General features: G+C 36.7%; 1 protein-coding gene across 5 annotated transcripts in view; it reads left to right on the top strand.

Annotated features, from left to right (window-relative positions):
* The window catches only part of TENT2 (terminal nucleotidyltransferase 2), a 36,821-nt gene that overhangs the window by 15,307 nt on the left and 6,314 nt on the right, over positions 1-15,200 (top strand). For 3 of the 5 annotated variants that reach the window (XM_065661848.1, XM_065661852.1, XM_065661850.1), the window contains exons 10-12: positions 1,944-2,072; positions 6,957-7,000; positions 10,934-11,070. In XM_065661848.1, coding sequence (XP_065517920.1) covers positions 1,944-2,072; positions 6,957-7,000; positions 10,934-11,070 — 310 coding nt within the window. The remainder of the gene's footprint in view (positions 1-1,943; positions 2,073-6,956; positions 7,001-10,933; positions 11,071-15,200) is intronic. The other 2 variants (XM_065661851.1, XM_065661853.1) reach the window with 2 other exon arrangements.

Below are 15,200 nucleotides of genomic sequence, written 5' to 3' on the forward strand. Positions count from 1 at the left end.
TATTAATAGACTATTAAAACTCAGTTGAATATATTAGGTTACTATATATATAAAATTACCTAATTGACTGCATCGGATAGTTTCAAGATACATTCTTGTTGCTCATTCTACATAAATAGAGAAAACCAATATATGTTTTAAATTGAATATTATAATATTCAGAAGATAACAAAGATACTTCATATTAAGGTCCACATTTATACTACAGGGTGCTTCAGTACTCTGCCGGTAACAAGATTACTACGCTAATGATTATTTAGTGGTATAATCTCCAGTTCTCTTACTGCCTTATAGCCACTGGTAGGATGTATAGCTGACAGCTAGCTGTGTCTGTATGCTATTACAGGGTCTTTCCTTGGAAAATCTGACTTACTGCTTCAGTTTTTATACTAGCCCAAAACAAAACTGGTTTGTGTCTCCTCTGGAGTTTGCATTATGGGGAGAGATTGTGAAACAGATTTCTGAAGAAGTAATAAGAACAGCACTCTTACTCAGCACCACAATGTCATTTGGCAGATAAATACCTAAGCAGTGGACCTCTGCGTAGTTTTTCTAGGCCATTTTCAGTTCTTCCTTTACCAAATTCTTCAGCCCTTGCATATTTCCATTTAGGGTAGAATGTGATTAGTAGAAGTTACCTTTACTAGTTAACTTTTACTAATATTTCAGTCAAGAGTAGTTTCAGTTTTCTGTATTCACATTACTGGGAGAGACTTCAACTTGTCCTGGATCAGTTGGTTAACTGATTTTTTTTCATATATTCAGGAAGGCATATGCCTGGAAAAGGATTTCCTCCCAAGCTTAAAAAAGTTATGGAAATGTCCCTTATTCCTCTCAAAAATTCACTGTAGGACAGAAAACTTTCCAGCTGTGAAAAGAGCAGTGGAAGGGGTCCTTGTGTCCCACCTTTTCTTCTGTTCTGCCTTGCGGTCTACTTTTATGAGGCCAATAAGTATTTTTTATAAATTTAGTAATTTATATTTTATATATAATTAGAAACTTCGTTAATTTTATCCACAGATAATGCAGGTAGATTAAGCAGAGCTAGAAACTAAAGTCTGTGCTGTTGTACTACCAGTTTTCTGCCTAAGTAGGCATGTCTGCAACTGAATTGAACTGTGTCCAGTTCTGGGCTCCTCAGCACAAGAAAGGCAAGGAGCTACTGGAGAGGATCTAGTGGAGGGCCACAAGGATGATCGGGGTTGGAGCATCTCTCTTGTGAGGAGAAACTGTAGGAGCTGGACCTGTTTAATAATAAATTAAATTTACTCTAGGATGGTGACATCTCCCTGCAACAGACTGCTACTTTAATTAAAAGGCTGTCGATATTGCTCAGAAGTTCAGAAGATCATACCTGAAATATGGCTGTATTTATGTCTTTCCTCATGAAAGCATATATCTTGATTTGATGACTTCTTGCATCTAACATCTCATCTACATAAAAGCCATTGAAGCCAAGGCAAATTTAAAATTAATGTTTGTATGCAGGGGTTAGTGCTTTCATAGATCATGAGGAAATCTTAAGAATGAGCTCTGTGTCCTCCAGCCAGGAGAGTTCTTTTCCCTGCCCTTGAGGTTTTTAGAACCTAAAAAAAAATAGTTGTTATCTGTCCTGGCTGCAAGTTAATTAGGAAAATTAGTACAATGAACTGGACAGAACTTAAAAGTAGAATGTGACACTGCTGCATTGACTGATGCATCCAGTTTTGTCTTATCTGCAAGTTACCTGGCATACCCCTTGTAATGTATCTGTTTTCAAATGGAAATACTGTTCTCTGATTTTTATAAGGTGTATAGTAACTGTAGAACAACTAAGTTCTATAAAATGGTTGAAAAAAGATAACTTTAGAATAAAAAATACTGTGTTGATCAAGTAGAAACAAACATTGAGTGCTATCTAGTTAAATGTGGGTATTTTTGTGATGTATTTATTTTACTTGCAGTAGAAGATCGAGTTCGTCCATTAGTACTTGTTGTTAAGAAGTGGGCACGTTTTCATGACATAAATGATGCCAGTCGTGGTACTTTAAGCAGCTATAGTCTTGTGTTGATGGTTTTGCACTATTTACAGAGTAAGTATATATATATTTATTTTTTTTTTATTTTTTTTTTTTTACATCTTGAAACTGGCCTTTTTAAGTTCATATTTATATAGTTCTCCTGTTCAATAAAATTAAACACTGGCAGGAGTCATCTTTCACACAGAAAAATGTGGGTTTACTCCATTTCCTTAATGCTGCAAGTTGACCTGTTCTCTGAAGGCAGAGTTCCCAGCTTTTGAAAGGGTGAAAAATAAAAAGTCAGTGTACCTGCAGAATACTGTATAACTTGTGTTTAAAACTCAAGTTCTAGTTAGCAAAAATCTGCTTTTTAAGAAAGGGAAAAACCTAAACATAATTTTGGGGGGGTTTGTTTTGTTAGGTTTCATTTGGGAACTAAGAAAATTCAAAGGCATAACAAATGCTGTGGGGTCACTTTTCTGTCTTCCTTCGAAGGACTGAACATGGAAGAACAGTGTCCTCAATGACACATGGGAGTACAGAATCCACTACCATGTGATTACATTTTTTTCACTGATTAGTGTCTTCTGTAAGGTGACAGATGTTAAAGACCATTGTATCCCAACCCAGAAGCTGGGATATTTTCCTGTCAGTGGCAGTATCTTTTCTTGCGACTTCACTATATTGAAACATTGAACATCTGTGTGGAGCTGGAGACCTTTACCTGGGAAAATTCAACAAACCCATGCAGTCCAGAAATGTTTTCAAGGAATAGACTGAAACAAGCTGATAGAATGATGATCACAGAATGGTTAGGTTGGAAGGGACCTTAAAGATCATCTAGTTCCAGCCACCCCTACCATGGGCAGAGACACCTTCCACTAGACCAGGTTGCTACTCAAAGGCCCATTCAGCCTGGCTTATCCCCGTCTTTCCTCCTTACATTAGAGGAAGTCTATGTTTGTGATTTTTGTAGTTTACAATTCTTGCTTAAGACTTAAGGCATCATTTAATAGCTTATTTAGCTTAGCATGAGTCTTCTACTGTGAGACAGGTGACTTTAGAAAGGAGCACAAGGAACCCCAGAGGTGTACATCGTGTGATGTAACATGCCTGTAGAAATATTTTATTAATTCCTGTTGGTTTTGTAGTATAAACTGTGTATTTTGCTGCTTGTATTTATTTTACATCTTTGTTTTAACTTCCTTGTAACGTGCTGATTATTTTTGTTAGTGTCATTTTAATGACAACCAGTTCTTAACATTTTATGGTCACATCTGCGGACAGATTGCATTGGCTCTTATTTTGGATGTTTCCTCTTTGTCGGTTTGTGTGGATTTTATTTTGTTTGTTTAGTTGTTTTTGGTTTGTTTGGGGTTTTTTTTTGGTTGGTTTTGTTGGGGTTTTTTGGGGGGGAAGGGTTGGTGTGGGGTTGTTTTTTTTTTTTTTTTTGACCTGGGTAGAAGAATGTTCAGCTCTTCTGACAGCTTGTTTGGCTTGGAAAATAGATACTAGCTGTAGAGTGGATAGCCAACTATTTATGAGTCTCTAGATTGTGCTACACCCACTCTGTACTAGAGTGGAAAGCCTTACATGATAGTTGACTTAAGCCGATGGCTTGCTTGCAGCTGAGCAGTGTATATGTGGCAGAGGGACCTAGAAGGACATTTTGTGTATTTGGGATCCAGTTGGTTTCATTGCTTCTGAATTCTTTGATGCCTATACTTGCGCTTGTTCTTAATGTTACCAATCATGAGGACAGTAGGACATAAGGCAGTCTATTTAATGACTGTGTTGGGTATTTTTCTCTTCATCTGCTATGGTGGAATTCCATGGATTTCTTTGTTTCTGTGGAAAGAAAAGAAAATGTGGCCAAGTCTGTGGTCACAGCTCTGAAACCATACTACAGGTGATGAAATACTTCAATGTAGGTCCTCAATACACATCAGGGGAAGAGGGAATCAAACAAAATATGTTGATTTGGAGGAGATGAAAATACAATGAGCTTTAAAAATGCCAAAGTGATTCTGGATGTGAAGATTTCTGTGCAAAGGTGGAGCATGAGCAGAAGAGAAAAAGAATCTTTACATAGTAAAGATACATCTAGGCATTAGTGACCATCTTAACAGTGACTTGGTAAGCATTTGGTAGTGTTACACATTTAATGGAAATAGGACTTTTCACTTGGAAACTTATTCTCTAAATCTATTTTCATTGTATCACAGTTACTCTAGAGACTTGTATTGGGTGCTGTGTGCAGTCATGGATAGCCAATTACTGAGCTGTGCATTAAAGTAATGCACAAAAGGGAAGCAAGTAGGAGTTACAAGGAAGTATAAATGTGTGGGCTTGCCAGAATGTTAACAACCCTGCAAGCATGAGGGCATTTGCTGTAGTTATCTGTGGCAGCTGCCACAGCTGTCTAGTGAAGGGGAAAAAAAGTTCAAATAATCCTTTTCATCCTAAACTGTCATCAGTCAGCTGCTTGGGAAGGATCAGCAGTCTGCAAACCAAAGAGGAGCCTTTTACCTGTGCCTTTGTCAGCCTTTTGTGATAAAAAAGACTGAAGCGTGGCTCTGGACGTGTATCTAGCAGCAGCTAACTAGATTCTTACTTGTACAGATTTTAACCTGTAGTTGTTGGGTTGTTTCAGGTTTTTTTACATTTCTGCTACATGCATGTGATGCTACTGAGAGTAGCTTGTAGTCATAGAATTTCTAATAGTAGAATTTCTAATAGAGATGTTACTGGTGAGGGTAAACAAAATAAAATTAAAAGCTTCCATTTGCAGAGAATAGTATCCCTGCCTTTACTAGGCAAATTTCTTTCCTTTACTACTTAATCCATTTCCATGTTCTTAGAATCATAGAATCATAGAATAGTTAGGGTTGGAAAGGACCTTAAAATCATCTAATTCCAACCCCCCTGCCATGGGCAGGGACATCTCACACTAAACCATGCCACCCAAGGCTCTGTCCAACCTGGCCTTGGACACTGCCAGGGATGGAGCATTCACAGCCTCCCTGGGCAACCCATTCCAGTGCCTCACCACCCTAACAGGAAAGAATTTCTTCCTTATATCCAATCTAAACTTCCCCTGTTTAAGTTTTAACCCATTACCCCTTGTCCTGTCACTACAGTCTCTAATGAAGAGTCCCTCCCCAGCATCCCTATAGGCACCCTTCAGATACTGGAAGGCTGCTATGAGGTCTCCACGCAGCCTTCTCTTCTCCAGGCTGAAAAGCCCCAACTTTCTCAGCCTATCTTCATACGGGAGGTGCTCCAGTCCCCTGATCATCCTCGTGGCCCTCCTCTGGACTTGTTCCAGCAGTTCCATGTCCTTTTTATGTTGAGGACACCAGAACTGCACACAATACTCCAGGTGAGGTCCCACAAAAGCAGAGTAGAGGGGCAGGATCACCTCCTTCGACCTGCTGGTCACGCTCCTTTTCTTGTGGATGTTTTTGGACATACAATTAGTGTGTTATGAGTTTATTTTGTAGATAGGTCAATGCCTCGTACGTGAACTTCCCTCCAGGTAACAGGTCCAACTATCTTGTACAGTAAGAAGATAAAAATTCATGTGGCAAATGCCAGTGGTAGGTAATAAATTTTACCCTTAATTCCATCCTCTTAGTATAGCATACAGACCAAGATAAAATGTCTTGATTGCTTGTATTGCTTAGAGGTTTTTTCTTTTTATTTTAGTGTGGCAGAGAACTGGAAATTTTCCAAAATGCTTCAGAAATAAGATGCTCTTGCATATTTTTAAACACCCACAAACAAAATAAAAATATTAAAGCAGCTGTGATCATATTCTCAGCAATCCCACTAGCTAATATAGTATACTCTTTGAAGACAACCTAAGTACATTCTGAAAATTCTGTCATTCTGTTTCTAAGTCCGTATGGAAAAAGGATCTGTAACATCTCTTCCCCTATGACACCTTGTCTTAAGGGTAAATTAAGTCTCAGGTCAAAATCCTGTATGCTGAGCTTAAATCATTATTCTTCCTAGTGAATGATGTAGACCAATTGTTTAAAAAACAAACAAAAACATGCTGATAACATGATGTTAAAGTTTTAATATGAGGAGTGCTCTAACAGTTCTGTAGCTGCTCTAAGGCTTTGAGTGGGATGTGAATGCTTTGGGATTTTTCTGTCGATCTGTAGGACCACCTAACCTGTGAGACAGGGTCTGTGTTTTGTTTTTTTCTCCTAGTTCTTCATATCCCTATTAAGTGTGCAATAGATGCTCTCCCCTTCACAACTGTTATGAAAGTTAAAACTGTTCAGTTCATTTTGTGTTTGTTAGTATCATTAATATATGCCTAATCTTTATAACCTGTTTGCCATTTAGTAGACCAGTTTACAGCATTAGACTTTTTATGTATTTTGAGGGGATTTTGCTAGCTATGTCTACTATGTATGTTGGGCATTTTGTCTTTAGGTTGCTTATGACAGTATGTAATACTTTGCAGCTGAAGAATGATGTGTGCTTTTGCAGTATCTGGACACTTCCTATGCTGTGATAGAATCATAATGTGTTAGACATTAGGAAAAAAAAAAAGAGTAAAGCTCTCTTTTTTCCTTTTTTTTTTTTTTTTTCCCTTTGGGTAATCTAGATGACTTTCTTCTAGTGATGTTGTATGCAGCTGCTGTAGAATTTTTCATGTCTTCTACAAATAGCAGTATCTGAGTAACAGCTTCCCTTAGCTGAATTAACTCCTTGTACTCCCATATACAAAATATAGTAATAGAAAGATTTGCTGAATAACTGTTACTTTACAACATGCATGAAACAGATAGATCTTAAAGTCCTTTCCAACCCTAACCATTCTATGATTCTGTGTTTTTAAAATGGAATCTCAGTCCAACCTTTTGATGTAGATGATACGATATTGTTTCCTGTGAATTACTTGAATCACAGCAACTTTAAACTTTTTTTTTTTTACAGCCCTACCTGAACCTGTCCTTCCATCTCTCCAGAAAATGTACCCAGTAAGTGTTTCTTACGAATTTACTGTGTCACATGTGTATGAAACTGCTTATCTAAAATATATGAATTCTTAAATATCACTAGTGGATTAAGTTAAACACAGTCTGTAAGCCTTATCATTGATACGCTGAATATAAGCATGAAAAAGGCTATTGCTGCTTCTGATTATTTAGTGAAAACAGCCTGTTATATATGACAAGATTTCACACGCAGTTGAAAATGAGTGCTAATGAGAACCACTGAGCTAGTTTTCTTTATGCTGGCCTGAAAATATCCCTGGGTCATCGGTAACTCTATGATTCTTATTTCGTAATACGTCAAGTAACGTTTTTTCATCCAGCTGTGGTGTTCCAGAATTCCGTACCTTCTCACAGCTATTAAGTTGCCTGATACTTCTGAGTGCAGAGAATGAATGATAGATGTTTACTCAGGAGACCTTTGAGACTACAAAATTGGACTTTAGTCCAACAAGAAAACACCTTGTGGTACTTTGCTGTTATGTGCAGATCATACTCTGTTGATCTCCAGAGAACTCTGTGAATCAGTATGCTTTGATCCTCTGCAGAATTAGGACTCTAATTAGTGAGACTTAATCTCGGGAAGATTACCTAGAAATAAGAGCTAGCATCTTAAATATTTGTCTGGAAACAAAAGAGCTGTTGCTGAATAGTTCTATGCTGTAACTTACAGGAATTTCTCAGTTCCTTCCTCCTTACCTTTCCTGTCATATGCCACTTTTAAATTTTTTCTTTATATATACTTGCAATAGTTCAGTGTCCCTGCCTATGTTGGTTTTTGCTGTTGCTGGTAATTGTGCTGAGGTGGTATCAGAAAGTCATTCTTTCTTTGCATATATTTCCTATAATGCTGAAATGGGAATATTTGATGACACTGTACATCAGGGAGGAGATACTGTGGTGTCAGCCATTTTGAGTAATTAGGATAATCAAATGCAGAAGAGAGCTTCAAGCTATAGTACTGCAGTTTTATTTCTGTTTTGTAAACCTACGTAGGCGTACCTGTACTAAATCTGTATGGTCTTTATATTTTCCTCTGATTCTTTTACCATACTAAATACCTTCTTATTTCTTCATTGTTAGTACTCAAAAGCATTTAAATCTGTTCTTCATTTCTTGTACACTTGGCTTCAGTTCTTGTACACTTGGCTTTATCTGATGGGTTTTCTGAATTGCTAAATATGCTAATTATGTTTGCTTAAATCTCATATGCTGTAGTATTTTAAGTTTTGTGCAGCATGTAACTTAAACAACTGTAGGAATTGGTAACTTTTTATTTCTTTGTTAAAATAATGCAAATATTTATTTTTGTGTTTTTTACTTGCATACAGGCCTTCAGAGTACTATATAAAATGACTTAAGTGATTAAAGCAAGTATACAATACCATAAGCTGAAAAATCTAATGAATTTGTACTAAATGCAACAATTTATCATGTGTCATGTGAAAGTGGTATATCACTTGCAGGTTCCTGTGTTTCTGGAACACTGTTGTAAGAATAGCATTTTTTACCCTTATCAAAGTAGGGGTTTTTTTCTGTTCTTGTTAATTATCTTGCCTTTGGACTAAATTTTCTAGGATTACTAATAAAATAATGTTTTATACATGATTACTATAAAACCAAATCAAAACTATGGATTAATATTTTTTTTAATTGTGTCAGAAATTGGGAGATATGTATTCCTAATGGAAACAACTGACCAAAAATAATTGAATTGTGAAAGTTACAATTTCTTAATACTGATACTGCAAAGAATTTTAAAGTGAAAATGAGAAATATGCCAAAGCAATTCTGGTCTTATTACTTGCAGTAATAATTACAAAGCATGAGCATTATGGCTTCTGAAATGTTTTGCCTGTGTATTTGCCAGAGGTCAAAGCTTACAGAGAATGTTGCTTTTACTTATCAGTCTTGATCTTAAGGACATTTTATTTATGATTTATATATTGATCACAACTAACTAATTTTCATTAGTGTTTGTAGAGCATTTGAATAATAAGAAAGCAAATCAACAGTTACAGTAATAGCAAAAGACAATATAGCAAATAGAGGTTGTAGTAAAACTTAACAGCAAAAAAGGGAAATGTATGCGTGCCAGTGTGTATATGCTTACATCCAGAAAACAACAAAGAACAGAAGGATATCAAATACAATTTTCAGGACTTTTTCAGTAAGACTTGTTAACAGTTGATGAAATAGACATTCTCCTCAAGCTTGTAATACTGCTAAAGAAAACAGATTATTTATTATTCTGAACATAGTATCCCAAAGTCTAACTTTCTAGCTGCGCAGGATGCCATCCTCTCTAGTTTTAGTAGGCATCTGTTGTAGTAATTGAATTGCATTTCTGTATTTTATGGAGCTCAGCAGCCCTTGGTCTTGTTTCTTGCTTTTGGTGTCCATTTCCTTGTGAGTTGTTATGCCGCTAATACTAAATTCAGTTTTTGTGGCTCTTCTACAACTTTCTGTGGGAATGGGCAAGGAGTGACTTTCACTCTAATACCTGTCTGATTAACTGTATATACTGTATAACAGAAGTACAACTGTTCCTTTTTATGATCTTTATATGCTCCATATCTGCTTTTTATGTTTGTATGTTTTTGGTTTGTTGGATAGTAAGCTGTTAAATTCTGAGCTCTGCTAACTATAATATTTTATATGTAAAGTTATATGATGTGAGAACAAGACTTGAAACTTTTTCTTAGCCGGAAGAATAGTCTTTCCAAGAAGGTATTGCTCAAGGTTCCAGGAAGTTTTGCTAGAATTGGCAAAATGGATGGAATACCATGCTTTCCAGTCCTACTGGTTTCATTGCGTACCGCACTTTTTTTTCAGAGGAAGCACTGCTAGCTGTGAATGTGGAAATAATATTACAGTGTATAGTACTTCCAGTGATTTTTCTAGTACTATTAAGTTTGAGTTGTGCCTGAAACTACTCTTTAAAACAACAAAATGCAAGGGAAGATAATGACTGAATAGGTCCCTACATTTAAATAGATATATTTATGTGAATGTAAAGCTTGCTCTTGTGTATCTTGGGTTCATTTTCCTTGAAATATACAATATTGCTGTAAATGTAGCATGAGGCTTTAAAAATTGTTCCACTAGCAAGAGAAGATAGTCTCCTGCATGTACCCCAGTCTTTTAGAAGAGCCTGAAGGATATAATGGACACCTAAACAGTATAGCAGATCTAAACTCATGCTAATTTATTCTTGTGTAGATGCCTTTTTTTAAGCTGGCAACTGTGACTTCTGCTTATAGAAAATCTGACCTTTTCTCTCCCCTTTCCACCTCCCCAAGAAAAGCATACTTCAGCTTAAATGCTGCATTCTCTACATTCAGGATATTTTGGATAACTAATTTCTTTTTTATTCTTTCAGATAGGTTGTCTAGAGGAGGTGCTGTTGCAGTCCTTGAACTCATTAGGTGGGAGAATGCAGGTTCATATTGGAGCCTGTTGGGTTTCATGTCCAATTTTAACTCTGTGCTGTGGGCAAAATAAGTCAGGCCTTCCTTTCAGATTGTTCCGATACCACAGCTGTGGGACCTTGGTGATAATTGCATTAGCTTCACCTACCTTACTTCACTTCAGCTGTGGCCATCTCAGTGCAGGCTACTTTACTCAGCTTCTGCTCATGTGGTTTTACTAGTGTGTAAATGCAAGTCCAGTTCAAAGATTCTCAGTTAAAATTCTTAGGCAAATAGAGGCAAGGGGTAGTCTCACACACTCCTATGCAAGATGGTTCTGCCTGAGTTCAGGGAAAATAACTAGCATCCAACAGAGGAGTACAACAGAAAGTGTCCTTTGCTTATAAGTTGTCCTTGATTTCTAATAAGCGAATGACAGGCATCTTTTTTACTGCGACTTGGGGAGGGAGGGGGTGTGTATATCTATTCTCTGATTTTATTTTGGCAGGAATCTTTTGATTCTACTATGGAGTTGCATCATATTCATGAAGCTCCACGTACCATTCCTCCATACCCCTCAAAAAACGGATCAAGCCTTGGAGAATTGCTAATAGGCTTCTTCAAATACTATGCTGCAGAATTTGAGTAAGTAAAAGCTCATCTTAGTGTTTTAGAATATGCAAAGCTTTGATTCCTTCTATTCAATATATCAGCGCTTTATAACTCTTGAGAGAATAGCAGTAATGCGGGAGTGATAACTAACAGAGGAAATGAGTGGAAAGATTAAAGGGCAACTGGAATGTCCTTTAATCATAAAGACTGTCTGACATCTTTTGCTTAGCCACGCATCCTATTGTCTAAAATAGCTGCTGGAAGTTAGAGAGCTTTATACTTTAAAATAGCTGAGTTTTGTTATATTACACTATTCTAACACTGCCTAGCCGTGTGTGAGAAAGGTCTAGTCATCTTAGTGGTAGCTTAATGTATAGATTATGGTATGAATTACTAATGAATTATTAGTATCTGCACTTGTCGTCTTCATCCCAGGTCAATGGAAGTAACTGACCAGGCAGTAAATCACTAGGCCACACCTGGAGAAGAATTCACCTATATACAGTTGGCTTGCTAACCTTGTTGGTTTGCTAGAATCTGAGTTTAATTTGGCATCTGGACTTTCTTGTAGAAGAGAAGGAGAAGCTAAATTTGTGAGGGCATCTGAGAAAGCTGTATATTACAAACATTCTTCCAAACTGTCACTTGAGAATTTTTTAGAAAAATGTTTGTATAAAATATAAAATGGTGATATTTCAATAAGCTTAAAGATCTTCTGAAGAACTTGTTTGAGGCAGTTGGTTGATACATGTTGCTGTCCTGTGTATGAGCCTCATAACCATTTTCTGGAAGGAGAACAAAACGTGTGACTGCTAGATACGCATTATAATTTTTGAAGTGTTCATATTTTAGTTAATGTTAGAAATTATCATGAAATCCTTAAAACATCCACATATGGAATATATAATCTAAATCCGTATGGCCTGTGGCAATTCATGTACTGATTGCACTTTGTGCATGCTTATGCCTGATTCTGAGAGATTTTCACATAAAGGATTTTTCTTCAGTCTCTGCAGATAAGGGAATGGTCTTTTGTCATAAAAGTTCCTTCTGAGTACCTGTCTTTTCAGCTGGCAAGGTGCTGTTTGCTAAATAGGTAGATTAGAAAATACAGCTGGAAGATAATCAAGTTGGACTAGAAGCTGGAAGATATGTTGGACTAGATGCATCCTTTACTACTTGTCTGTACAACTGGCTGTTAATCTTCTCATATGTGAAAGTAAATATCTTTTCCATTATTCTAAGAAGTATGAAGAGTAAAAAGGCTGCCATATCTGTACTTGAACTGATGGTGATTTCTGAGTATTATCTTTCATGATGTTCATGAGGAAAATATATTACCTAATCAGAGAGGCACAGGGGAGCTTCTGGTTAAAACCAAGTTTGAAAAAATGGACAACGAAGATAGGATAGTTGCTGACCTCAAGGGATGAAAAGATTTTTTTAAAACAACCAACCAACAAAAAAAAAAAAAAGTCTGGCTTTTTTTTTTCAAGTGTTAATTCCCTGTTAAGTATTTAAACCTTTGACTGGGGATACTCTGTTTAAAAAAAAAAAAAAAATAATAAATAATACCCATTAGAATTCCTGTATTGAAAATGTTGCATGGCTGAGACATCTATCAGGAAATGATGCACCTAATGCAGTAACCTGTATTATTTATAACACTTTCTGCTACAGAAATAGAACTTAGTCAGGGGTACTGCTTACTTAACCATCTGTGTATACCTGATAACTATAAATCCTGTTTGAAAGGAGTAGGATGTGTCTCAAAGATAAGTCTGTATAGTTTCATAAAACCTAGTAACTGGCTGGAGAAGAGAAACCCAAAATAATGACCAAGTGGGGAAAAGGTGGGCAGATCATGGTGTTTAAACATTTGTGAGTTTGTCTGTGATAGCCAGCAAATGAGCCAAGTACAGTGTTGTGCAGTCCACAGCTGATGGAAATGTTACAGGTGGGAATGAGGATAGGACTTAAATACACGTAACACAGGTTCTGCCTTTTATGGAGGAACTAGTATTTTACTCCTGAATATGTTAAATAATTCTTTGCTATAATCAGTACTTTTTTTCAGTGTTTACTTTCCCTGTAAAATATTTACTAATTTACAGAAATTTTGAGGTAATACTTCAGATACTGCCTGTTAAGTTAGGTTACATTTAATTAGAATAGAATCATAGAATAGTTAGGGTTGGAAAGGACCCTAAGATCATCTTGTTCCAACCCCCTGCCATGGGCAGGGACACCTCACACTAAGCCATGTCATTAACCTGTACTGTGACAGTGAACTTCCATTATTGAACTGTGACATGTTTGATAAGATTACTAAGGAGAATACTACTACAATTGTCATGAAAGTGACTTCTGTAGTTTCCTATCTATGGAGTAAGACACAAAACTGCCAGGTTTGATATGCAGGATCTGATTTGCTGAAAGAAGAGCATGTAGTGAAGAATGATGAGATCATATATGAAGACTATCATTTTGGACAGAGCCAGTCATTGATGCCACTTGCTGGAATGCTTAACTGATCAATTATTTTACATGTTTTGGTCAGAAAGATGAAGGGAAGATGGAGATGTTTTTTTAAAACATGTTTTAAACATAAAAGAGGTTGTTTTAAACTTCCACCTTATTCTAGCAAAGGCCAGTAGGTATTTCAGTTTAGATTCTGTGTTTCGTTTTAGTTGATGTAATGAGTAATATTTAAGGGCAGGATGGGCCCAAAGAGCAGAGCACAAAGGAAGAAAGAGGAGCCTTGCATGCTGTGCAGCCATGAATAAGTTCATCTCCTTGTGCTCTGTTAATTTTTGTTTTTTCTTTATGCTTTTAATCTGTTTTGTTTATTTAGACTACAAGCTGTTTCAGAAAATTGATGATTACTATGTATTATCATACAGGGCCCATTCCACAGTCCTGCTCTGGGGTCTTCACTGTGTCCATAAGAAGTAATTTGTATTCTCCTTCATAAGTTACTGGAAATGTGATTTGGAAATTGCTGCATATACTGGACTTACTATGTATGGCAAAGCTTGAATTGCTGACATTTATAATTAGCTTACCATAAGAATCAAAGTCTGCAAAATGTTTCTCATGATACAGCTGGCTAGAAGTATGCTATAACTCCATTCTAACTTTAAGTATTTGAAACTATTAAAGGTCTGCAGATCACACAGTGAATGTGACCAAGTGAAAAAAAATGTATGGAGGTGTTCGCAAAAGAAGGTATTTGGAAACTGGTCCATGTTTACCAGGCCCTCTGAAAGGAGTGTCTGGTTTCATTCCTGTGAGTGAAGGCAGCAGGTTTTCACTTGGCTGTCTCTTTACAAAGCGAGACCTTGAAGCAAAGCTTTGCTCCCCTGAAGTTACTGCTGAGGAGCCTACAGAATGTCCTTTGGGACTGTAGTTCTCTTCAATGTGTTATTTCAAGTTATGTATCAGTTGTTTAAGATCACTCAATGATTTAAGTTATATTTGATGGACATGCCAAAAGATCGGGTACACCCCATGGCAGGGGGGTGGAACTAGATGATCTTAAGGTCCTTTCCAAACCTAACTATTGTATGACTATTGTGACAAAATATAAAATACAGTTGCTCATGGCTGTCTTCAGGGTAGAATTGGTCAGGAAACGAAATCATTTTTTTATTAGTATACTGAATTAAATATGCTGGCAGTCTGTACCCATCTTAGTGTGTTTACGCAAGTGGCTTTGGCTTTTAAGAATGCTCTGGAAAGATAAGCCTTTTAATCTATTTGTGGTGTATTCATACACAGTTACACCTGGAAATGCCTGGTCTTTTTCTTCTAAATTCTTGATTTCTCCATGAGAAGCACATACCTGCTACAGGCAGTGACACGAGAAATAACTGATAATTGAAATAGCTGTTTAAATGGTTGTTGTTAACTTATGGACTGAAAGTGTGTATGCAGAGAATATTTGCTTTGTGCTGTATCATGGTTTAAGCTGAACCCAGGACATGCTGACACCAACGAAGTTATTTTGTGCAAGCCAAAATGGTTAAAATGTATGTACAAATCATTTGCTATTGGCAATTCATTTCTGATTCAGGCAGATTTTAGTACCAAGGCAAGGCTAGTGAAGGTTTAATGAGGCTATTAGATAAAGTAGTTGGTTTCAAGTTTATATTAAAAGCTCT

Source organism: Lathamus discolor, chromosome Z, assembly GCF_037157495.1.
Source record: "Lathamus discolor isolate bLatDis1 chromosome Z, bLatDis1.hap1, whole genome shotgun sequence".
Taxonomy (NCBI): domain Eukaryota; kingdom Metazoa; phylum Chordata; class Aves; order Psittaciformes; family Psittacidae; genus Lathamus; species Lathamus discolor.